This window comes from Papaver somniferum, chromosome 6 (genome assembly GCF_003573695.1).
Source record: "Papaver somniferum cultivar HN1 chromosome 6, ASM357369v1, whole genome shotgun sequence".
In the NCBI taxonomy this organism is placed as follows: domain Eukaryota; kingdom Viridiplantae; phylum Streptophyta; class Magnoliopsida; order Ranunculales; family Papaveraceae; genus Papaver; species Papaver somniferum.
The window spans coordinates 14,865,491-14,892,136 of record NC_039363.1 but is presented as its reverse complement, the minus strand read 5'-3'; the positions used below and the strand labels follow the sequence as shown (position 1 = coordinate 14,892,136).

General features: G+C 35.3%; 1 protein-coding gene across 2 annotated transcripts; it reads left to right on the top strand.

Moving 5' to 3' along the window:
- Positions 1-2,929: 2,929 nt before the first annotated feature.
- LOC113287006 lies at positions 2,930-4,880 on the top strand. 2 transcript variants are annotated; one of them, XM_026535662.1, is made up of 3 exons: positions 2,930-3,602; positions 4,130-4,363; positions 4,487-4,880. In XM_026535662.1, exons 1-3 carry the CDS (start codon positions 3,354-3,356, stop codon positions 4,532-4,534), a joined length of 531 nt encoding a protein of 176 aa, XP_026391447.1. In that variant the 5' UTR covers positions 2,930-3,353; the 3' UTR covers positions 4,535-4,880. The 2 variants fall into 2 exon arrangements, 1 of the variants encoding a protein (XP_026391447.1); XR_003329649.1 differs by having other exon boundaries at positions 2,931-3,610.
- Positions 4,881-26,646: the final 21,766 nt, after the last annotated feature.

Sequence of the window (26,646 nt, the reverse complement as noted above, 5' to 3'; positions counted from 1 at the left end):
TGAATTTTTTTGACGTTCCTTTCTTAATTGGTTGTTTTGTTCTCTGCTTTAGGATTCTCTCCCATCTTTTGTAGATCTTTGTTCATGTTTTAATATGTTTGTCAAGCCAAACAAAAGTGTGACACCAAAAATGTATGGATATGGTTAAAAGGAGTACATGCACGGGTGTAAGAAAGTCCTTAAACCTCCACTTCTAAATCTAAAGAAATCATGGAACCATCGCATCCACTACCATTCTTGTCTCTTCTCAATAATCAATAGTTAACCAAGGTGTTTAACGTAAAATTTAGATTTATTAGGTGGTTTAGATGTAATCATCTAGTTAATTTACATCACAATACCCTTTGATATAACATATATAATACTACTATGAAATACCAAGTACGTAAGATTGTTGACCTTATTGAAGTTGTCAACCACGAATTTGCACAACTGTACAATATTTGTTACAGTTTAATAGATGGATGCAGGAACATGAATAATATCACCTATTTCCAATAAAAGAAGAACAAAAGAAAAATTTACCTTTTTTCTCGATTGATCTCTTCGAATTTTGTACAGAAAAATTTAAAAAAGCAAATGAAAAATTCTGGAGTACTTTATCATGTCCAAAATCTTGTATCATAGTTTAGATCTTAACAAACCATGTAAACTCAATGAAAACCATTATACAACACATAATACTCCTAGTAGCAGCAGTGAAATTATTGGAATCAACAAATACCATCAAAAAAGAATTCTAAAAAAGCATTGTACTTGGAAAATAACTAATTTTTTAGCTTTACGCATACAGTTTTAGCAAGCATAAAACCAAATACTACAGAAAGTGATCAATTTGGAACCTTGGCTCACACGCTTTCTGCCATCATAGACCATCTCGGTTTCGGATAATTTTAGAATCCGAATAATGGTGGCACCGTAGCAACACATTTTTCTTTTGTATGTTTCTTTTCTTCCATACAAATAGCAATTTTCCTACCGGCTGAATGGAAATCACATTTTTGTACATGAGGCGGATAAAAGCATTGGGGTTTTTGGTATAATGAAAGATACCTACGAATACAGACTTCCATTACGAAAATGTTCATCTAGCATGGAGAGGATCCTCGCAACGATCAGACACCATACACTAAAATAAGATTCTTAAAGTTCATGGTTTTGGAGAGAAAAACCGAACTAGGAAATCAAACAAGAAATAAGACAATTTATATTCCAGATTAATAAACTATAAATAATTAATAATATCAGCAAGCCATTATGCATCAAAGAATCTTGTTGGTTACTTAAAACTCACTTGACTGATGACATGGCCTTGCGAATCATCTCTCTGGACATCAAAATATGCCGGCATGAGAAATATTAGCCACCGATTAGGGATCAAAAGAAAAAGAGAAGAAGAAAGAACCTTGCTTTTAGGGTTGTACCTTTCCCTCTTATCGTGGGTCCTTTATTTGAGATAGAGATTTGTTTCCTGCACAACAAACATGATTAGATGATCAGACAATAAAACAATAAATCCAAGAATAAAAGAGGAAAAAAAATCTAATTTGCCATATGAAGAGAGACGACGTTGGAAATATGAATTTTGCCTCATCTCGAATGCTTTATATACGGCACCAAACTCATTTTTGGATATAATATAAATCAACATCTCTTAAAATATCAAGAATTGTTATATTTAGCTAGGTTTATCACCTATTATATTATATTTGGAAAGCTCAAGCCATAAAAATCACATGTTTACCAATCGTATTTATTTAAAAATATCTTTTCAAGGGTATTTAATATTTTTTGAATGAATAATATTGACAAAGACAACAATAAAATCACGATTATTTAATAAAAAATATTTTTACCACATTTACTTGCAAAATAATTATTAATTATGTTTTATGTTTTTGGATAGCAACCGTATTTTTGGATAGCTGTATTTTCTTCCAAAAATATGGAACATTTTTTTACGGTGAAACAAATTGTTTGTTTTTTTATATTTATGGAATAATTAATATTAAAAATAACTCAATTGCATTTTTCTTCTAAAGATTTTTTATCTATCGTTCTCAAAATTATGCTTAACATCATGTATTTTTCATCAAAATTTTAAATCGATAATTTTATTTCGACTATTTGACATGATTAATTATTTATTATTATGGAAGAAGAAGCATACTTTAATCTACAGGTAAGTATCCTTAAATATAATTTTGATTGTCAATGGATCTGAAATAAATTAATTATTAGAAGTTTGATTTGTGCACATCCACAGATCATGTATTTTCTTTTAACTTTTGACCGATAATCCGATAATTCAATCTCATTTGGAAGTTTAATTGTAATAAGGGTTTTAATTAAATGTAGTTTGGAGTTGTAATTAGGTGAATTTTTTTTTATAAGAAGTGTAATTTGACATTGGATAATATTTGTTATTTTAATTTTTATGATCGATTTAATTTTATGATGAAATCATGATTGATATCGCATATCTTGATGTGATCTTTCCCAAATATATATATTTTTTAATTTTAAGGTTAATTTTATAACGAAAATAACTACCTAAAGTTATATATTTTTTATATTTGTTTCATAATTTTATAAGATTATATAAGATTTAATAATTTCAGGTAATTATTTCTAAAATGTGATTAGTCAAATAATATTTAGTGGGCCCAAAAAATTTTCTTGAAAATCTATTGGCTGAAATTTAGAATGGTGCTCCGATTAACAACATCGCTCGAAAAAACTCCGTTTTCACGTAAAATTTTTTCCTCCTTTGATATTTTTTTTCTATTTTTCTTTTGTTGCCAAACTGATTTCTTACTTTTTCTTTTTTTTAGAAATCAAAACGTCTTAACAAGTTCCACGGGTGCATGAAAAGAGTAGTCTAGTTATCGCAACGGTGTACGGGTTAAGTTCATCAAGGCAGTAGTCCTTAAGTCATCCCCATGGTGATGTAGATTACTTGACTTTTCCAACTGTTACCCTTACAGCTATGCATTAAATTCATTCACAAGAATACATGGAGTCTCTCTCCATCCATTCAAGGGGTGGGGCTTCATAATCTCTGTATATATTAATCTAATCTGTTGATAACCTTTCCCCCATTTTTAAATTTATTCGACAATCAACATACACATTACAGATCTCTCTCTGTTTTAGACAAACATATTTTTTTGTTTATACAGCCCTCAACCTGTAACTTGTCTTCTCTCTTCAGCCATCTCCATCTCTATCTCTCTCTATCAAAATCAAATCGCCCCCTGAAATCATCACTACTAATCGATTAATTAGCAACTTTATTTGATTAGCTTAATCAGTCTCTATGATTCGTGATTAACAGTAGTATTATCGAAAAGATGATTAGAGAAAACGGAGAGTTTATAATAGAAAGTGTTGATGGAGTTACATCTTGGTTGATATGGATTCATTTCTTAGTTATGCTCCTTCTTATGATTCTTCTCTTTTATTTCTCAATCATATCAGTATCTGATAAGTCTACCTCTTCTTCGTCGCCACCGCCGTCATCGTTGAGTCAGAATCAGATCTCTGCTAATAAGAAGTACAATCACAGTTTTAGTACCAATTGTTCATCACAAGTAATCAAGGTCTGCAGGTACTTTTTTCGAAATTTCATTTTCTCGATCTTTAAATTTCATTTCTCCATGGAATCATGTAAAAATATATATTGATTTTCATTTTCTCAATCTTCCCTGAATCTCCATTGAATGAGAAATCGGGGTCAATATCGGTCAAATCACGTTAGTTTGATAGTCTTTATTGTTCTTGATGACTTCTAAACCCTACTTCTTGTTTGACTTTTCGGTAGTTATTATAATTGCAATCACCAGTTTTATTTGGGGTGACACTTGGAGGATGCACTGAGACCAACAAAGAAAAAGAAAAAAGTCTAAACCAGTAACAGTTATTGAAACAGGATGAATGGTTATGAACCTATAAACATTCAGACAGAAATGACTGTTGATTCCTTAGGTTTTGGGCATGAAGTTATGTACCGTATCCTTAAGTTAAAATTCGATTTTTTGATCATACGGGTTTAAGTGGTTAACTACTATGTGCATTGTGAGATAGAATGAAACAGGAGCAATATACAAGTGTATATTATGTTTTGCAGGTAAATGAAGGTCACACAGAAAATCAATCAACAAGCAGAAGAGGAATCGTAAGACCTCAAGTTAATGAAATTGAAGCTTTCACTCCTCCTCCGGCTACTACTACTTCAACAGCATATTGTAGTAGTTCCTCATATAATCCTTGTTATTTGCTTGAGTTAGGCAGAAGAGCTTTTCTCAAGTGCTTGGGTCTTGATGATTCTTCTACTACCTCACAAGATTCTTCTCAACACAATGTAACCATTTCCCTCGTTATGTTAATTTTATTTTTATTTGTAGTTATGAACTAAAATCTCTACTGTATGCATTATCCTTTCATATCTAACTTGAGAATGTATCCTATGTCAATGTCATTACAGGGTAATAATAGTCGAGAGAAGCTGACAAAGAGAGACAAAAGCCAATAAATGAACAACAACTCCAAACTAAAGTCTGAAATCTAGGAAGGGCAGCAAGATGTGGAGGGAGCTAATGGAATGAGGCTGTTGGATAGATATGAACCATATGGTTATGGTGGGACATTGTCAATATTGAAGAACTTGATCCAATGTATCTGTTAGTTAACCCTAACCTTTTCATTTAGATAAGTTCATAATTTCATTTATTCTTGTAGGTCACAGAAATCATTTTCGTACCATTTGTATCTGCACAATAAAACATCATATTTAGGACCTTTTATGGTTTTATGGCTTGAAAAATGTTTGGCTGTAATGTCTGGGTTATTAATCTGAGATTCAAACTGTTTGAGTTGTATGCTATCGCTCTTTTTTATTTTTTCCCCTTGCTGTTCCTCATTTTACTTGTGGGCTGTACACAATTTATATTTGCACTCTACTTACACCAAACTGCTAAACAAATACCCAGAGATGTTCTGATCATTTTAAAGGTTTCACCGGAGAAAAACATACCATATCAGGGCGTGAAATTGTGCTGAAATGTCCCATAATTGCTGCGAATTAAATTTCCTGAGCTACCTGAAAAATCCAACTGCTTTCCTTGCATCGATCATCTACTTACCCATGTTGCATATGAATGGAAAAGCGAAAAAGAAGATGCAGGGGGAGATAAGTGATGCCTTTATATTGTTGGTGATACGAACCAAATGAAAAGAAAGTCTTTCAAGTAAGAAGTTTGTAACGATATAAAATTTTGGTTACAGTTTTGTCTAACTTATTGGGCCAGAAAAAAGTCTCCGAAAAATGTAAAGTGGGCCTATGAGTTTTTTTGTGTCCGGCTGCACTGATTCCTTGTCCGGGAGTAAAGACGGTGCGGACGGCAAGTGAGCTAATTAATATCCCGCCCCACGGTGGGATAGGCAAATGGGTAAAATGGATGGCCAAACATTAAAATTTGAGAGTTTATCCATCTCGTCTCAGGTTGAGATGACCGAATCAAACTGAGCCACTTGGCTTAATTATGGCCGAGGCTCGGCTTTTATTAAGTCGGTGGTCCTTTTATGTTGAGCCGATAACTGTTAATTTCACCCAATAGATCTAATCTCAATTGCTATAAATTCAATTGTTTGTAACTTTAAAATCACAGCTTTTAATCCAAAATTTCTTACTATAATTTACTTCCGGTTTAAACTATCACTCTCAAACTCTTAATCTCTAAGCTAAAAAGAAAAATCCAAAAAAATGGCCACTTCATCACAACCACAAACTTCAACAGAAAACTCGCAGTCCAAAGTATAGTCCGGATGAAACTAAAGTTATTTGTAAAGCTTGAGTAACACTAACATTTGATTATATCAATGGTCTCAACAACCACATATAATACCCTTTTTTGGGAATATTCATATAAACTTTTTAGTCAGGAAACTGGGAATTTAAAAAAGTGTGATGCTTCTGGGTTGTCAGGTCGTTTAATGCAACCAACAAATACGTGAATTATGGGTAGCTTTGATGATGCAAATGACTCGTCCAATAGCGAGCAGTGATACTTCAACAGAAAACTCGGGGTCCAAAGTATAGTCCGAATGAAACTAAGGATATTTGTAGAGCTTAAGTAACACTTATGTTTGAGTATATCAATGGTCTCACCAACAACATATAATACCTTTTTTTTGAGAATATTCATATAAGCTTTTTAATCAGGAAACTGGGAATTTAAAAAAATGTGATGCTTCTGGGTTGTCAGGTTGTTTAATGAAACCAGCAAATAAGTGTACTATGGGTAGCTTTGATGATGCAAATGGCTCGTCAAATAGCGAGAAGTGATACTGAAGTCGATGTGGTAAGTCGAAATTTAAATAGTTTAATTTATTTTTAAAGAGTGTTATGTTTGTTGTAATAACTAATTTACAAATATTTATACCGCGGAAACGAAAAACTAGCGACGAATAGCGAATAAAGTACTCTAAGAGTTTCAAGCACAAAGCCTGTTTCTACATCCTCAGAAAGCTAAACCGATATAACCATGATTTGTTAAGTGATTCTTAAAGTCTCCTTATTCTTCATCAGAAACAAGCTCAAACCCTCACCCCAACATTGGTGGATTCTTACATGGTAATTTTAATCTTAATATTAATGGGAATGCAGAAAGAATTGATAGAGTGGCTAAAATAAATAAAGAGAAAGGCAGTTTAAGATGCCGCACAATCATCAACTTCAGGATACAACTGTTAGAGCACTTCTCGGTCGAACTCGCAAGCGTTGATATCTCAAGATTTTTTGTCAATTTTATTTTCCAAAACTATAAGTCTTGATTTAGTCTCAGACTAGGATAAAAAATATAGTTAAGCTCTAGACTCCACGGCGTTCATCATGCAAAGACGAAGAACTACTCAAGGAACTGGTGGATCTTCATCGACAAAAAGGTATGTGGAGACTTTAACTTATCTATAACTCAAAAGTCTATGTACTCTATCTCCTATCTTGAGACAAAAGTCGTATTGCTATACAGACTTCGATTATACACATTTGCTATTTTGAGACGAGTTTATCTCGCTTATCTATTTCTATAAATATGTGCTGGTAAGCTTTCGCTTTGGACAAATTCATCTTTACTCGTGACGAAAGTCATGATGGTTATTTCAATCTCTTGAAAATCGCTTTGATGAAAATAGTGTGTGAATAACCACTATATAACATCCTCTAAGAACGTTTTAATTATTGAAATGAGAGTTTAAAATATATAACCATGTTTGGATATAAACATTGTATGTGTATTCATACTTGTGTAAGTCCAAAATCCTTGAACCCAAGTATGCATGCGTTGCTTGTTCAGGATGACCGGAGCTAAGTCCGCATACCCGTACGCGTACTGTCGGAAGCTCACATCCCGTGAATTTCTGTTGGAGTTTGTGAACTGAAAACAAGCTCAGTCCGGGTACTTAAGTATGCGTACATGTATGCGTACTTAAGTGGGTTATTTTCTAAAAACAGTTTAATTCGTGAACTAAGACATTTATAAATTAAGGAATGCAATCTTTGCAAACCGTGGCTACAATGTTCATGAATCGATTCGAGTGAATCAAATTTTTTTTTGCTTCGGTTGTGTCTTGTATACTTCTATGAGATCTAAGCAATTGAACAACTCTCTAACTAGTTCTTTTGAGTTATTTGAACTAGTTATGGTGAAGATGAATAAGGTTGATATGAAAGTGCTCATATGGCTACCATTTGTTAACTACTGTTGAACCAACAACTTGTACACGTTTAGGTACGGTTACTCAAACCTAAATGAAGTTACATTTCATGTGTGTATAACAAGCTAACGGTTATACAGATACTAGCTTGAATCTAATCAGGTTTTCATCTAACGGTGAATAGTGAATGCTTCATTACCAAGGTAGCATTGATTGCAAACCCTGATTTGGAGACTATATAAAGGAGAACTCTAACAACTGGGGAACCTAATCCCCACACCTCATGTGTGATACTAGTTGTGTAAGCTAGAGTCGATTCTCCTTTAACCTTAGGTTTCTATCGAGTCCTGTAGGTTAACGACTTGAAGACTTCATTGGGATTGTGAAGCCAGACCAACTATTTTATCTGTAGTTGCGTGATTTGATCTTGATATTTCTATCGTATTGAGTACAATTATAAAATTGGCTCGAGATTAATTTCTCCGATAAGCAAGATAGAAAAGTAGTCACAAACATTTTCGTCTCATCGATTGTTATTCCACAATATCTTGTTTCGCTAGTCGATTAAGATTATTGTGAGGTGATTGATATTTCTAGGATGTTCTTCGGGAATATAAGTCCGGTATATGAATTGGTTCATGTTCACCTTGATTTATCAAAAGACGGAACAAAACTCGTAAGTATTTCTGTGGGAGACAGATTTATCTATTCCTGTAGACTCTTCTGTGTGATACAGATTTGTTTATTAAAGTCTTCGAATTTGGGTCGTAGTAACTCTTAGTTGTGGGTGAGATCAGCTAAGGGAATCAATTGCGTAGCATCCTGCTGGGATCAGAGACGTAAGGAGCACAACTGTACCTTGGATCAGTGAGAGATTGATTGGGGGTTCAACTACAGTCCAGACCGAAGTTAGTTTGTAGTAGGCTAGTGTATGTAGCGGATTAATACAGTGTGTGTTCAATCTGGACTAGGTCCCGGGGGTTTTATGCATTTGCGGTTTCCTCGTTAACAAAACTTCTGGTTCTGTGTTATTTCTTTTCCGCATTATATTTTGTTATATAATTGAAATATCACAGGTTATGCGTTGTATCGATCAATTAGTAAATCCAACCTTTGGTTGTTGATTTAAATTTATTGATCCTTGAACATTGGTCTTTGGTACCGTTCAAGTTATTTCTCTTGTATTCAATCAGACTCGTAGATTTCTATATTCTTGAGTTGGGATTGAATCGAGAAATTGAGATCTAACTCTTTGATAAACATTTTAATAATATTAAGTCTGACTTTCTAGTTGATTCTCTTAAAAGTATATTAGAGTTAGTCCATACAGATTGCTAAGAGAAATATTGGGTGAGGGTACTCCCATATTTTCAATTGGTATCAGAGCGGGAAAACACTATAAACTTAATAAGTTTGTGTTTGACTGATCCCTAAAGTCTCTCCTCATGGGAAATTTCTTTGGGAAACTTTCTCTTGGTATCTGTAACGCATGCCAGAATTCCTTAAAGATTGTTCAGAGGTTATTATGGTCTACTCGTTTGGCTTCTCATGATAATCTCATTCCATCTATGATCTTGGAAAACTTAGATGATGAGAAACAATCCAGAGGAAAAATTAAAAGATCCTCTAAGAAAGCAAGATTGAGAAAACGTTCTTTACGCTCAAAGATATGGAATCTCACTAGATTAATCCTTAATATTTTTGAGGAATGCTATCGTAATGGATCAATTAACAAAGATCTGTTTAGAGCATTTGAAAACGTTTTTAGATTCTTAGAAAAGCTTAATTCAGTTAAGGATAAGAATTGCTCTGATAAAAGTTCGGTAAACACAAAATCATGCAATCATGATATACGAACTAACTATGTTGTCAACACAAGTGAGTTCAATAAAAAGGGCTCTCGTGTTGCTGATACAGGCTTAAGATATCAGAAAAATCTCCTTCCTGGTCATATGAAAAGAAAGTTAAAAAGCTTCATTAACCCTGATTATCATCATTACTATGAATACCACTGGCACAGTTCACAAATATCAACCGGAAATGGTGCATGAGGGTCTCTCTGCACATCTTGCCACTTGGTAACTTGCTTGGAACTACCCCATTTGTATATGTATTGAGATGGGGCAAGAAACGGTTCGATTTGTTTTTACTTGGGTTAATGTTTTATTTTGTCCTCCTCGGGATAATTGTAAAAATAACATTCTACTGCATCGTATTTTCACACGATTGTGTGCTTTCGCGAGTTGCATAACCTTGGTGTTTGAACACCTAAGAAATCCTACATTCCTTTTGTAGGTCGCGGTTCATGAACGAGTCCAAGCCCATTATTTGGTATATAAAAGAAGCGGTACGCGTACCTTCTTCTTCTTCCCACCTTGTCCGCGTTCGTGAACATTTTTAGGGTTTTTGTGTTTTTTCCATTAATCATCCTTGAAGGTCAAAAGGTGTAAAGGGTTTTCAAGAAACATATCAAGTAAGTCATCTCTTCCACTAATCTCTTTATTTTTAAGATCTCAAGAAGAATTTTAAGGTTTCAAAAAATGGTTAAAAAAACTTGGGTTCTTCATCTTCTTCTATCATGAACTTACCAATAGATCAAAATTCCATTAGAATTAGATTTGTCAATGATTCTTGTGGAAAGGTTTTTGAAAGAATTTCTTCTAATGGGTTTATCCTAGAAAATAATTTGGATTTTACTGGTGGGAATAAAGAGGATTTGATTTGTTTTGAAAAATTCAATCTTGGTAACATCTTTAATGGTCATGGAGAAGGTTTTGATACTCTCACATGAATCTTCTATGCTAACATCCATGATGTTAATCTTGATGACATGGAATCCAAAACCATGATAAATAGAAATGTCATGGACTAGGTCCCGGGAATTTTCTTCATTTGCGGTTTCCTCGTTAACAAAACTTTTGGTGTCTGTGTTATTTCTTTTTCGGGTTATATTTTGTTATATAATTGAAATATCACAGGTTGTGCGTTGCATCGATCAATTGGTAAATCCAACCTTTGGGTGTTGATTGTAATTGATTGATCCTTAAACATTGGTATTTGGTACTGTTCAAGTTATTTCTCTTGTATTCAATCAAACTCGCAGATTTCTATTTGCTTGAGTTGGGATTGAATCGAGAAATTGAGATATAACTATTGATATACTTTTTATTAAGATTGAGTCTGAATGTCTAGTTGATTTTCTTAAAAGTATATTGGAGTTAGTCCATACAGATTTCTAAGCGAAATATTGGGTGAAGTCATTGTACCCCCACTTTTTCAACAACCTTTAAGAATTTTTTGAAAAACAAGAATAACCCGATACTGCTAAAACATAAAGCGTAAGAAACTGATTTATAAATGTGGAAAGGTCGTTAGGAGGTTGAACAAAATTGTTTAATTCTCACATGAGAGGAATACTTGTAATGGACACGACAAGAATATGTTAATTAAAATACGTTTTTTCGAGTATACGAATGGTTTAAGTGGTTAATTATGTGAATTGTGAGATTGTAGGAAATAAATATAATAGAGAAATATATAAGTGTACATTATGTTTGCAGGTAAATGAAGATCATAGAGGAAATAAATCAACAAGCAGAAGAAGAATCGTAAGTCCTCAAGTTAATGAAGTTGAAGCTTTCACTCCTCCTCCTCCCGCTACTACTACTTCAACAACGTATTTTAGTAGTTCCTCGTATAATCCTTGTTATTTGCTCATATTAGGAAGAAGGGATTTTCTCAGATGCTTAGGTGTTGATGATTCTTCTACTACCTCAGAAGATTCTTCTCAACACAATGTAACCATCTCCTTATTAATTTATGAGTCATGAGCAAGTGATCTGTACTGTGCACGGATAGAATGATGCATTATATAACTTCAGCAATGTCAATGTCATTACAACTAAATAATGATCAAGGGATAAAGAGAGACAAAAGCCAGTAAATGAACAAAAAATTTTAACTAGAGGCGTCTTATGGACCAGGCTAGCTAGGGTATTGCCTAGATCATCACATTGTTAGGGCCCTGTCAGGGCCCAAAATTTAAATTTTTCTTACAACTTGATTTTTGGTTCTCTTACATAGTGGTTTATAGTCATGATATCTAGTTGTAATTGAATGCCGTTTGTTTTCTAAGTACATTGTGTTTCTTTTAATCCTATTTAGCCATCTTTTTTGTACATTAATATTAGAATTCACTGTATTAAGCATTTCTTTTCAAAAAAAAATAGATATCCTTTATTCTAGTAAATTCATTAAAATTGATAGATATCACAACACGACTAGAGGATCTTTGTTGACTTCATCAAAATTTGATGAATATCACAATCCTACTAGAAGATCTTTGTTGACATCTACATTCCGCTTGATTTGCTAGTGCATTTCCTGATTGGCCTCTCTATAAATGTGGTAGTTTGTATGGGACATGATAGATCGTAGTTGAGATCTAATTTTTTTGATAATATCTTGCAAGTATGATGGTGTCTCGATCCTGAGTGTGGTGAAATAAATGAGGTTTTGTGAGTTTGAATCTAAGAAAACTCTTGTCCATTGTATTTTGGTGTTGTTCTTATCACCATAAGCATGTCCCATGTTTCCGTTGCTAAAATCGAGGTTATTCTTAGTGATCGTCCCATGGATACAATCGTGGTAATTGAGGAATTCTTGCAGAAAGTATCACTATAAGTTTGATGCTACGACCGATTGAAAAAGTATATTACAACAAAAATCATCAAACTGGAAATGACGAAAACATCAAGTATCAACTCTTTGAAACCAAGATCCCTGTTAGAGCATCACTTAGTTGAACTACAAGTATTGGTATGTCAAACTTGTTGTCATTGTTGTATGACTATAACTGTATCATGATTTATAACCTACTAATTAGTCAGACTCACACTTGGATTGGAGCATGGTAGTTGAATATTAGAAATTACCGAATAGCCTCGAAAATTGAAGATTGAAGAACAATGAAGATATTTACGAGAACTCCATCAACAAAGATATATGACGGCTGACTAACTTATTTACTCATTATTTCTACCATTCAATCTTCTAAAAAAATGTCATATAACATTAATATATAACGAATTATAAAGAAGAAGTTTTGAATTCAAGCTTGTGCTTGGAAAATCTTGAAACACGAAACCGAACATTGTATGCTCATAGGTCCTATCACTTTTGATATTGAAAATAATTTTTATTGTTAAAAAACTATGTCTATGAACTATAATCTTAAAAATGTCAAATTATTCTTCTGTTCACAAACTAAGTTTTAAAGTTTGCAAACTCTGCAATTTTGAGTTGCCCTTGATACTTCTTCAAATTTGCGTGTTCACGAACTATGCAATTTTGGGTATGTTCTTGGACGCTTCAAACATATCGAGTTCACGAATCGCTTTTCTTAGTTTGCGAACTGGTTTGTTTGTGTTTTATTGAACTCCAACATTTCATGACGGTCCAATAACTATACTTGGTGATTCTTAAGCTAACTTTTATGCATGAATCCTTAACCGAAAAATACACTAGTGCACATTCTTCTTTGTATTATAAAACAAACTTCTCACATGGTTTTCATTCGTCAGAATCAATCTATGCGGAGAACTTTAGTTTTCTTGGGATCAAAGTAATTTTTAAACATGGAAACTAGATATCCTTTCTTATGCCATATCTAGTGTAGAATGTGTAGGAACAAAGCAAAACGGAGTTTGCAAAGATGCGAAAAGAGCTTAGCTACGGAAATCAGAAAGGTAAACTTGAAGAAAAAGATTAAGAGAATGGCATTTAATAAACTTTTAAGTAATAATCTGAAATAATGAATTCTACTGAAAATGATATGGTCTTTATATATAGGCCCACATAACCAAACAAAAATCTAAACTAAGAAGTTTAACTTTTTATTGTTTTTTTAGAGAGTGTTTATACGTATATGAAACTAGTAATTAGTGGTTACACACACAACCTTTAAATTATTATTTTTCACCGGACGACATCTCATTATTGCCCTCATATTACTATTTATCTGTACCTAATATATCAAGATATTCGTTTCTTGGTTTTAGAGAAAATAATCGCATTTTAAACCGATATTTATTTTTTATATGAATTATTTCTTAAAAATTCTTACCAAAATATCCGAATTCATAACGATATTATATGCAAAAAAAATATTTATACAGAAAGAAAATGAATCATATTGTACTAGTAAGGAAAGTTCATATTATGACATATTGTTTTTTCATTCATATTGACAATTAAGTTGATTAGTAGTAATGTAAACAGATTGACAATTAAATTTATTAGTAGTAATGTAAATAGTAAATGTATTCATATGATATAAAGAAATTTTATATGCAAAAAAAAAACTATTTGCATGCAAGGAAATAAATCGTTTTATAACTTTCGCTTGTGTAAACTAACTCTTTCAAAAATATACTTTTCTTCAACGATTTAAATATGGGAAAATCCATATATATATAACTAAATTTGGTTATGCAAATCCTAAATTTGAAATCGCTTGAGGCATATGAAAGTGTGGGTAAATGTCGGTTACAAGAATTTAATATGTAAAGATGAATTTATGATCTGGTTGTTGGTTTTGGAATTCGAATTTGTACCTTTCCTTGCATATCATACATGCCGCAACAGCCTTTCCGATCCCAGCTTATCGTGTTGAAATAAATAAATAAATAAGTAAAATAACATCATTTCTAATCTGGTTTAGTAATTTCCTTTTCTACTACAATTACTGCTTAGATAAAATTTACCTGGTTATTGTAATAAAATCAATTTCGTTGTTCGTAATGTAATTTTAGTACGGTTTTTATTTTTTTAAATGGATCTTATGATGGAAGTTTTTTATTTACCAAGCCAGAAGAGATGTGATCTGTCTTATGGAGGCCATTAAACTTGAAATCGAGAAGCTTCAGAAACAGAAGGCATATTGCAGCTCGGAGATTTTAATGCTTAGGCAGCCACAAGAATTATTTTGGAAAACATATTGTGAGGAGCAGTTGAGCTTATTTAAACCAGGAGAATATAACTAGACTCAAATGTGGTCCTTCACGCCTCAAACAAAGGCAACGTACTGAGTTTGCTTTGGAAGAAGTCGAAAAAAATTTGAAGGTAAAAAAACAGGTGCTTTACATTCCAAGAAAAAATCAAGTGCTTTTTGGATATGGAACTGCATTCTTCAAGGCATTCAACATATCAAAAAATACAACATCTGGGAAGTAGGTGATGGTGCCTCAATAAATATTTGGGAGGATAGATGCCTTTCAGCCAGAGTAGAGACTTTGGAAAACTCCATCCAAAGGACAAACACTCGTATAACACTTGTGTCTGACTTAAAAAATCACACAAAAAAAAGTGGAACATTCAATTATTACAATCAATTTTTGATAATTATGTAGTACAGGAAATTGTGAACATCAATCTCTACACTACAAGGTATGGTCACCTGAAGAAAGACAAACTAAGATGGATTTTGACTAGGAATGGTGCATTTTCTGTCAAGTCTTTATATGCTAAACTCTTAAATCCTTCCAATATTGTATCACACTCTTCTAAAAAGTTCTGGAAAGTAAAATTGTTTATCAGGAAATGTTTGCAAGATGCCATATGACCTAAGCAAAAGTTGGGTTTTGTTACGGATGAAGATAAAAATTGTGTTTTCTATGGTGGAATCTACTTATTATTTGTTCTTTGAATGTGATTATGCAAAAGATGTCTGGAACTTACCTCCAATGGATACACATGGAGTACATCTAAACTCAAATACTACTAATAAATATTTCTTAGGTAACTATAATGAATGGAGAACATGGAACTTGCAATCCATATCTATGGCACTTGCAGCCACCAAGTGTTGGTTTATATGGAAAGAAAGGTGTGTTAGAGTTTTCGAAGATAAATCTAGAACACCTGAACAAGTATCTCTAGATATCACCAGAAATTTTGCTTATTGGCACCCAGAAAATAGAACCAAGAAAACTGAAACAAGCAGCACTATTAAAAAACTTGATATTTACTGAAACTTACCAGCTGCAAACGCAAACAAACTGAACTATGACGCTTCCTGGTTATCTGAGATAACTAATTCTGGTTTTGGTTTTATCCTTCGTAATTGGACAAACACTTTTCAAGGAACAGAAATGGTGATGAGTGCCAAATATTGTATATATTTATCCCTTTTTGTTGGCATTTTAACTCATCTGTTGTGCATTAATTCTACATATTATCCCATATTCTGTATTTTCAGTGTTTTCAAGAATAAATATTTTTATTAATTAATTTTGCATTTTTAGGTAATAAATAAAGTTCGGATGAGTCGCGGAGCGAAAAGAGCAGAAAAGTAGTGAAAAGCCGGGAGAAATTACGCAAGGAAGCCGCGAAGAATGGTGCGCACAACCTCATTTTCTACACACAAAAGCGCCTCCGTTCTCAGCCATCAGATCAGTTCTCAGAAGCATCCGACGGTCGCTCCTTCATAGATCATCAAAATCTGATGTTTCTGCCGAGCACCACAGCGCTGAAATTCCAAGCCTTCAGATTAGATGGTAGTTGAATCCAACGGTCGCTCCCTTGCTGTGCATCGAAGTTTGATATCTCCGCCTTACACTACAGTACCTAACTCCATCAAGTACCGTTCATTTTGTTGTATCATATAATCCAACGGTCGCTCATCGCTTACCTCCGCATCACCGTCCGATCTACCTACCATCTTCGCATCTCACAGCTCAGAGTCACAGAACATCAAGACTCGATGCAGCCGCCTCACACCCTATCGACCGAACCCATCCACCTAACCAAACACCCTTCTCTCCCAACCAGTCGAGCCACTTTCTTCTCCATATTCACCACAGCAGAACCACCGTACACCACCACCTTCTTCACCAACTCACTGCCACCACCACACCTCCACCATCATCACCCTATCACCCAACAACCAATACCATCTGTTCACACCTCCCTAGTCCATCTAATTTCTCAATTTTTGCACGTTCTCTTTCAGAAACCCTAGGCGTGCAAAATTGGTAAATTAGGTCGAGCTAGAGTGAAATTGAAGGCATGGAGAGGTAGAGAAGGACAAATAGAGTAATGGGTGCTGTTCAATTTGATGTTACTACATCAAATTAGGTGAGAAATTACTAAACCCTAGCTCTGTCAGTTTGGGTGAAAAATTGGGTAAAACCCTAATGATGTAATTGGGTATAAATTGGGACTATGGGTTGTGTTAGAAACCATGTTTGGACTAGCCTACATCCAGGACTCTCATGTCCTGTTAACTGTTAATTTCTGTTAAATGTCAATTTCAGCTAAAATTTCAGTTCATGTTGTGTTTAATTCCTGTTATGCTTATGTCCTGTCATGTTAGTATCCTGTTAAATGTATCTTGTTATGTGCTTGTTTAATTTCATGTTTTGATTCCCATTTCATTCCTGTTAATTTTCAATTTCATGTTTCACTGTTAAATGTGCTTATGTGCTTATGTTATTCACTGTTAATATCATGTGTTAGTTTCAATTGCTAGGGTCTTAAGGAAGCCTTAACTTGCTATCCTGTGTAATGTGAGTATGCACTCTTGAATGCTAAACATGTTTAGGAGATAATCACCTTGGCAAGTCTGCAAATTGCTCTCACAGTGGATGCTATGTATCCATTGTAGTTAGAATATCTCTCTGTGGACATAGCCACCAATCATGCTAAACCAGACCATGTTGAGCCTTAGACTAGTTATACTTAGTCAGATAACTAGTGATTTGGAGCAATGTCTTATTGGGGATGATTTCTCTAGTGGAGAAACTTCTTAGACATTGGGAAGACCCCTTCTTAACCCATGTCATCACAAGAACAAGAATGTAGTCATTGAATACATGGTGTAGGTTAGTGGTGGAATTAGTGATCCTAGTCTGCTTTGTTAGCTTAACCATCTTCCCCTGCCTTAGGCTAATTGCCTTTGTGTCATTTTATCTTTGCTCCATTTTGTTTTGTTTTGCTGTTTTCATTTGCTTTGTTCCTTGTTTTTGCCCTGTGCTGTTGTTGCTGCTGCACTTTTGCTGCTGCACTTCTACTGCTGCACTGCTACATTGCTTTCCCCTGCTGCCTCTCTCTGCAGCTGCTGTGCAGCACTTGTGCAGTCTTGCTACAGCTGCTGCTGCTGTTACTGCTCTCTTGTGCTGCTGCCACTGCCAAGCTGTTGCTGCTGCCACTACCAAGCTGCTGCTGCTGTTGTTGTTGCCAAGGTTGCTTGCTCTCTGTTGCTGCTGCCACTTTTTCTCCTGCCAAGCCAAGTCCAGTTCTTGCTACTCCTGCAGCCAAGCAAAGGCCTAGTTCAACAACTGAGTCCAAAGCCCAAAGGCCCAGTCCTCAGTAACCAAGCCCAGTTTCTAAAACCAAAAGCCCAAAGCACAATTTGGGCTCATCAGAAGACCAAAACCAAAGCCCAATTTCATTGAGGCCAAAGCCTAGTGTATTGATAGGTTAGAGCTAAAGCCCAATTCAATTAATTGTGGGCTTAACCCAAAAACCTGAACTCATTGTAAGGCCAAAGCCCAATTTGCACTTCAAAGACCAAACTGAGCCCAAGCTCAGTTCCTTTTATTGTGAACAAACCCATTAGTACTCAAGCCCAATTTAAGCTAAAAGGCTTCTAAGCCCAAAGCAAATTTAGGAACCCAATTAGCTAAACACTCCAAAACACACCCGATCTCTGTGGATCGACCCGTACTTGCACGAGCTACAACTGACGACCGTGCACTTGCGGTATTACTGTAGGCCCGTTTTCATCGCATCATTTTTATACACCTTTCCGGACCTGCCAAATGGGAAGCTGCAGGACCTTCTCAGCTGAAGAGCCAGAAGCTGTAGCTTTTCTACGAGCAACTATATGGTCCAACAGAAACAACATACAAAATCTGGTGATATAATGGGACAATCAGGCTAAAATAATCAACTAGTTTCTTTTTTAGGTTTTAGTACGTAGACAGAATAGCGAACAAGGTGGCAGACTTGTTGGCTAAAAAGGGGAAAAGCTCAATCAATACACTACACCATTTTTCCGGAATAACAACGGTTGTGTGTTGTTGCAAAAGGGACTTGCAACAGTAACAAGCCGTCACGAAACATGGCGTTGCATATTTTTTGCAAAAATACTTAAGCCGTCGCAAATTTTTTTCGCAACGGTTTTCGGTTCAACTTGTTTTTTTCCGTTTTCGCAACGGTTTTGGCCGTTGCAAAAAGGTTTAGCAACCGATGATTGTTGTTGCTATATTATTCTCGCAACAACTTGAAATTGAAAATTCGCGAAATTTAGAACCAAAAAAACTAAGAGCGGCTAAACTTAGACGGATCCGTTTTTACTACTCTGGTTCTAAATTTAGCAACAGTTTCTGACCGTTGCTAATTTTTTGCAACATAAAAAAAGTACTACTGTAGATGATTTTAACATCCATATGTTTGTGAAGTCCAGTGGGGACCCTCAAATGTGTGGAGCTAGCTATGGAGAGTCCATCCGCTCATATGATGACCTGACATCCCATTCTGACATTTGGTGACAGGATGTATAATTATTATTATGTTTTACTTTTTTCTCATCCGATCACTAAATGACCGGATGGTTTTTTTTTATTATTCTAAAAAGGGAAAAATATTGTTTGGTCCTTTTTTACCTGACTTGATTGGGGTATACCAAATAAGACAAAACCCGGGTCACTATAAAGTAAAACACACCACCCCTTAACCAGTTATTTTCAAAATACCTAATCTACCCTTGCTTAATTAATACTAAGAATGTGTTTAGGTTAATTAATTTAGTTAGTTTATTAGTTGAATTAAATGTTTGGATTGAATTCATGGATTATGTGTTATGATTTTTGATGATTTTTTTTTTTGAGATTTTTTTTTGTAACGGAAATGAAACCACACTATCCAACCACTTCTACGAAGGGGATTGCGAAGCTGCTAAGTGATTTCATACTCAAAATTACAGAAGGAATCAACACTTTCAATTCTGAAAATATGAAAAGTCGGCAAGATCGACAAAAAAATACCCTACCGACTATACAAAGTCGGTAAGGTCGACAAAACAATACCCTGTCGACTATAGTATTTTTGACACACATAAAAGGTGTTACACATGCATGATTAGTCAGCAAGGTATTAATTTCATAACCTGCCGACTAAATTATAGTCGGCAAGGTATAAGGATGAATAACGTGCCGACCCTGTAAATGCTAATTTCGGAGATGAAAAGTCGGCAAGGTCGACAAAAAATACCCTGCCAACGTTTGCTAAAAATGTTGAGTCATAAAGGATTTGAGATTGGGTACAAAATCATACCCAATCTCAAAACCCGTATTTTCAGTTCTTTTTTTTTTTGATTTCATATTTAGAGTTTTGGAAAAATATTTTGGATGGATTTTAGTCGGCATGGTTTTTGTTTTGGGGCATTTTGGTCTTTTAACACCTTTTAGACACCCCTTAGCGCACTAGGTTGGATGGGTTTAAATTTGGTATACCCCAATTAATCTGGGTATTCCCAAATTTGTCCAGCCTTTTTTAGGTGGTCCCGTGTCCGTTTAGTCCTTTCAGAAATCACCTTTTCGATTTGCTCCATAATTATTTAAAAATATAAAATGGACCAAAGTACCCTTGCGTGTTAATTTATACTTATTTTTTGTAGCAGTTCATTCGTCAAAATGAACTCCTGATAATAAAAACCTATGTAAACCAGAGTTCATTCCAGAAATGAACTCTTGATAAAAACATATAAATCAGAGTTCATTCGTCAAATGCACTCCTGATAAAAACCTATATAAACCAAAGTTCATTTCAGAAATGAACTCTTGATAAAAACCTATATAAACCAGAGTTCATTCCAGAAATGAACTCCCGATAAAAACCTAAAAAAACAGAGTTCATCATCATTTTCATCTTCTCCGACGTCTTCAACAGTAGCAGCAACATTGTCGTCTTCAAACACCAGCAACAACATCATCTTCTATCGTCTTCAAACACCAGCAACAACATCATCTTCCATCATCGTCGTCTTCAAAAACCGAGTTTGTTTTCATCATCGTTATCGTGTTCATCATCTTAACTAGCAGCAGCAACAACAACAACAAACCTTGAAAGTATTCAACATCATCATCTTCATCATACTGCAACAGAAAGAAAAATAAAATAAAAAATATCACGAGTTCATCTTCAATAGCAAAACCATACGAACTCCGTTTCTTGTTTACATCATCTTCAGATGTTTCTTATTTCACATCATCTCTGTAAATTAATATCCCTAGAAAAAAATACATATCTTTACTGATTCTATGCAGCAGCAGAAAAGAAAAAGAAAAGAAAAAAAGTATATCTGGAAAGAAAAAAAGAGGTGAGAGAAAGTAAATTTGAAAATGATTTCTTTTCTCTTGATTTTTTCTATATATATGGTCCTAATCTAAAAGATGACAATTACATCATCCATGACATCACCCTAGGACCTAACCATAATTTGTAGGACCAAACAATAATATATATTTTAAAAAAGGACCAAACAGACAGTTGACTCAGTCAACTGGACCAAAATAATTCTAATATATTATTTCTAGGACCTATTAGAATTTCCTACTTTTAAAAAAGAAAATCAAGGACAAATATAAGAGCATCTCCAACAGAAGGTGTAAAAAATCCTACGTGGATTTTTTATTTAGTCCTTTAAGTTATGGGGTCTACACATGGAGTGAATATAGGACTTCATATCTAAGAAACCATCTCCAACAGTAAGAAATTTAACCTTTAGAATTAAAAGAAAATTGGTTAAAAAGATGACGTGGAGGTGCAACCGGAGGTGTAGATACCACTTCCTTGAACACCTTTATATTTAGTAATTGGTCCCTCCTAACTTGTAGGACTCTACTATTGGAGATGGATTTATGCTAAACGGGAGTCTAACATCCTATGTGTCACTAAAAATAAATAGATTCACCCTCTCTTGGAGATGCTCTAAGTGTTGCAGAATATGGTAACAGTTTATTTCTTTCATCCAGAAAAACAGTAATGGTTTATTTTACTCAGCAACGTTTATAAGCGTTGCTAACTTTAATTTTTTCTAATCCGGCCAATTCATGATCAGATGGATTATTTTTCTTTATTTTTCATCCATAGTAGGTTTTACCACCAATTTTTTCCGAGGGTCCACATATATGTGGATACCTCTTAAATTATGGATGATTTTACTTCCTGCTCTAAGTGTTGCAGAATATGGTAACAGTTTATTTCTTTCATCCAGAAAAACAGTAATGGTTTATTTTACTCAGCAACGTTTATAAGCGTTGCTAACTTTAATTTTTTCTAATCCGGCCAATTCATGGTCAGATGGATTATTTTTCTTTATTTTTCATCCATAGTAGGTTTTACCACCAATTTTTGCCGAGGGTCCACATATATGTGGATACCTCTTAAATTATGGATGATTTTACTTCCGTATTATAGGAATTGCCCTTAGTCTAACAGTTTAATGTGAAAATTCATCTGTCCAGGCTCATAGCAATCACAATCCAAAATAATTAAACTACATGCAAAAAAGAAAAAAAGTTCAACGATCATTTTAAAAATTCAATTTCATTTCTCAATTCTGAAACATTACAGCAAGCACTACAGAGCAATTTATTTGGCCATATTTCTTTAGTTAAATCAATCTAGCAGATGGTCATGGTTTTGCTATCACATGCTAAATACTTATCTCCGTCCCAAAATAGTTGAGCTCGTAGTACAATTTAAAAATGATCATATTTCAAAATATATCATAGATATTTTTAAACTTTATATTATTGAGAAACATTTTAAAACACCTACATAACAAATATAAACATAACTATCAAATGATAAAAAATCAACTATTAATGAGACAAAATTTGAAAATGACAAGTTCATCTATTTCGGGACGGAGGAAGTACACAACAACAAAGCCTAAACGCGTACACCTTTGTTTCTACAAGAGCCGAAACCTCATTTTCGGCCAAATTATCTTTTTGGGATTACTTTGGAACTCAAAACATCTTTTTCTTTCTTATATCCAAAATAATATATATTGGCGGCCAACTTTTCACTAGGGAACTGGGTTGTTTTTTCTTCCATACTTACCTAACTCAAATTTAGCATGGCTGCTAATGGGGTACTGTTAAGTTTGGTAATTGCTTGGTTTCATTCATTCATCACGTATCAATTTATACAAGACTCAACTTGGGTTCCAAGACACAAACCCTAAACCTACCGACTTGAGACCGATTACTTGGGTCTCAAGATTGCTACGTACGGAAACGGACTCTTTACATAAACTGTTCAAGTCAGTCCATCTAGATGGACTGTCCAGGTTGGTCTCAAAGCATGGTCTGTCCAAGTTGGTCTCAAAACATGGTCTCAAGACATAGTCTTGAGCCCACCACTACGTATCTCTACGTATCTCTTAATACCCCCCCTCAAGACGGAGCATGTAGGTCACAAATGCCCATCTTGGACAAAAGACCTTGAAATTGAGCTTTCCCTAATGGTTTGGTGAAGATATCTGCCAATTGCACCGCCGTAGGAGTGTAAGAAGGGGATATAATCTTCTGTACAATAGCATCTCGAACAACATGACAGTCTACCTCGATATGTTTGGTGCGTTCATGGAAAACTGGATTCTGAGCAATATATAATGCTGATTGACTATCACACAGGAGATGCATTCCATGTGGATGACTAACTCCCAAATCACCAAGTAATTGTTTCAACCACTTCAACTCACATGTTGCTGCTGCCATGGAGCGATACTCTGCTTCAGCGGAGCTTCGCGAAACAGTTGGTTGCTTCTTTGTTTTCCAAGACACCGGAGAATGCCCAAGACGAACAAACCACCCTGTCAATGAACGTCTAGTCAAAGGGCAACTTGCCCAATCTGAGTCACACCACCCTTGCAAACTCAGGTTACTATCAGAGCGCAACAAAATGCCTTGCCCAGGATTCTTTTTTAAGTATCTAACCACTCGAAGAGCAGCCTCCCAATGTTCGATTCTCGGTTGTTGCATAAACTGAGAGAGTGTATGCACCGAGTATGTAAGATCAGGTCTGGTCACGGCCAAATAAATCAGTCTACCAATCAGTCTTCTATATTTTTCAACATCAACAAACAAATCTCCATGCGCCAAGGCTAGACGATGATTAGTCTCCATTGGAAACTCAGCAGGTCTAGCTCCTAATAAACCCGTTTCCATGATAATATCCAATGCATATTTCCTCTGGCATATATAAATACCCTTTTTACTACGAGCTATCTCCAAGCCAAGAAAATACTTCAATTTTCCCAAATCTTTCATCTTGAAACATTGTCCCAAGTATGATTTAAATGTATGAATCTCCACTAGATTATTCCCCGCAATAATCAAATCATCTACATAGACCAAGACATTAAGCTGTATGTCTCCCTTGGTCATAGTAAAAAGAGAATAGTCCGAGTATGCTTGCCGAAAGCCGTATTTCTTCAAGGCTGTTGATAGTTTGGCAAACCAACAACGAGGAGCCTGTCGTAAACCATATAATGATTTCTTCATTTTACACACCATATTTGTCTGACCCTTAGCAAATCCAGGTGGTATCTTCATATACACCTCATCCTCCAAGTCTCCATGAAGAAATGCATTATGTACATCCATCTGATGTACTTCCCAGTGTTTAACTGCTGCGACAGCTAAAAAGGTACGTACCGTTGTCATTTTTGCAACCGGTGCAAAAGTCTCTTTATAATCCAATCCTTCAACCTGATGATTCCCAAAGATCACCAAGCGTGCTTTTAATCGGACCAACTTCCCATTTTCATCGTACTTCTCCGTGTAAATCCATTTACTTCCTAGTGCTCTCTTGCCCGGCGGTAATTCTTGCAATTCCCAGGTACCTTGTTCTTCCAAAGCTCGGATTTCTGCTTCCATGGCTTTCTCCATCCTGGATGTTCATGGCTTCTTAAAGTTGCGTGGTGCAGATCCAGCTGTTATAGCTGCAAGATATTTCTTATGCACAGCAGAAAATTTATCACAACTAACATAATATGTCAAAGGATAAGGCGTACCTGAGGATGATGATTGTGTAGAATGAGGATGAGGTAGACTGTTTTCTCGAATGGTGTGCGTCACAAATCCTTTTAGTCTGCTAGAAGGGAGCTTCTGACGCTTCCCTTTACCCATCTCACCATCAGTAACAACATATTGCGAGAAGCAACATTTTCTGCATGCTGCGTATTCTCGGACTCAGCTGAAACATCAACACCTTCAGTTCAGTAGAAGGAGCAGCTTCCGCGGTCTCAGCTGATCCATCAGTGCTGTCAGTCTCGTAGAACTCCAGCATTGTCCGTCTCAGTTGTATCCCCACCTTGAGGAGCTAATACAGCTTCTTCTTTGCTTTCATCATCACTCCAGTACTCCTCAGGACTGTACTGAAGCGTCTCAGCCAATACACCTGTGGATCAGTCACAGTTGAAGTCTTAAATCTCGACTGCATCACCTCAGTCTTAAATGGAAATTGATGTCAAAAAAACGACATCTCTTGACACCTGAAATTGTTTCGTGTCTAAATCATATACTTGCCACGCCTTTTTACCAAACGGATACCAAGGAAGACACACCTTCTTCCTCTACTCGCAAACTTATCCCCTCTACCACTTTGATCATGCACATAGCACACAGCATCCAAATACCTTCAACTGATGATATGGGGGATGTTTTCCAAACAAAAGCTCATATGGAGTTTTATGATCTAAAATAGGTGTAGGTGCGATTGATTAAATACGCAGCTGTCAATGCACATTCCCCCCAAAACCTTATTGGCAAATTGGCTTGAAATCTCAAAGCCCTTGCCACATTCATTATATGTTGATGTTTTCTCTCAACTCTTCCATTCTGTTGTGGTGTACCGACACAGGATGTCTCAAACACTATCCCATTGGTTCGAAAGTATCCACGCAATGCATTGAACTCAGTTCCGTTATCACTTCTGACAATTTTGATTTCTTTATTAAACTGACGCTTCACAAGAGCAATGAAGTTAAGAATGTCTGTTCAACTTCAGTTTTGGTTCGAAGTAAATAAATCCACACACCTCTTGAAAAATCATCTACTATTGTCAAAAAATAATGTGCTCCACATGATGACTGAGTCTTATACGGACCCCACAAATCTATATGAACCAACTCAAAAATACAACTGATTTACTGAAACTTCTAGCAAAACTACTCCTATGATGTTTTGCTCGTGACAGATATCACAAGCATCATTATTCTTCTTTATTAACCTACTCATCCTTGTAACTTTTGCAGCACTCTCTCTGATGGATGTCCCATACGCCGATGCCATAGCTCATACGTATCTCCAGTAACAGCCTAACTTCAACTTGAGGCACACCACAGAAAATATACAGTCCACCTTGTCTCTCAGCCACTCCAATCATCCTCCTCGTCAACCGGTCCTGTATAAGACATAAACTGTTAGTACATTGGATAATACATCTTTTCTCATCAATAAGTTGTGTAGCCGATATTAAGTTACAAGTTATCTGAGGCACATAAAGCACATTCTCTAGTCTCAATCCCCAGGTAGAATAACAGTTCCTATCTTCTTAGACAATGCAGACTTCCCATCTGGAAGTCCAATATTGCATGCCTTTATATCTTTATCTCTATCATGTCATCCTTTTTATATGTAACATGATTTGTTGCCCCCGTATCTACAATCCACACAGTTTTATTCTTCTTACCTTGGAGTTGAGGCGAGGATTTCTTGGAGTTTAAAAACTCAAGCACCTGTTGAAGTTGTGTTGCTGTGACTCCAGTAGACCTGACACTTCTGAGAGGATGCTCCACCTGACTGCCTTGCGTCTGAGTTGAGGTTGTGTGCTCGAACCTGGTTGCCTGCACCT

Coding starts and splice junctions, on each gene's coding strand:
- LOC113287006 (XM_026535662.1), top strand. CDS start 3,354: ATGATTAGAGAAAACGGAGAGTTTATAATAGAAAGTGTTGATGGAGTT. Junction 3,603..4,129: donor GTTCATCACAAGTAATCAAG/GTCTGCAGGTAC, acceptor TATGTTTTGCAG/GTAAATGAAGGTCACACAGA. Junction 4,364..4,486: donor AAGATTCTTCTCAACACAAT/GTAACCATTTCC, acceptor ATGTCATTACAG/GGTAATAATAGTCGAGAGAA.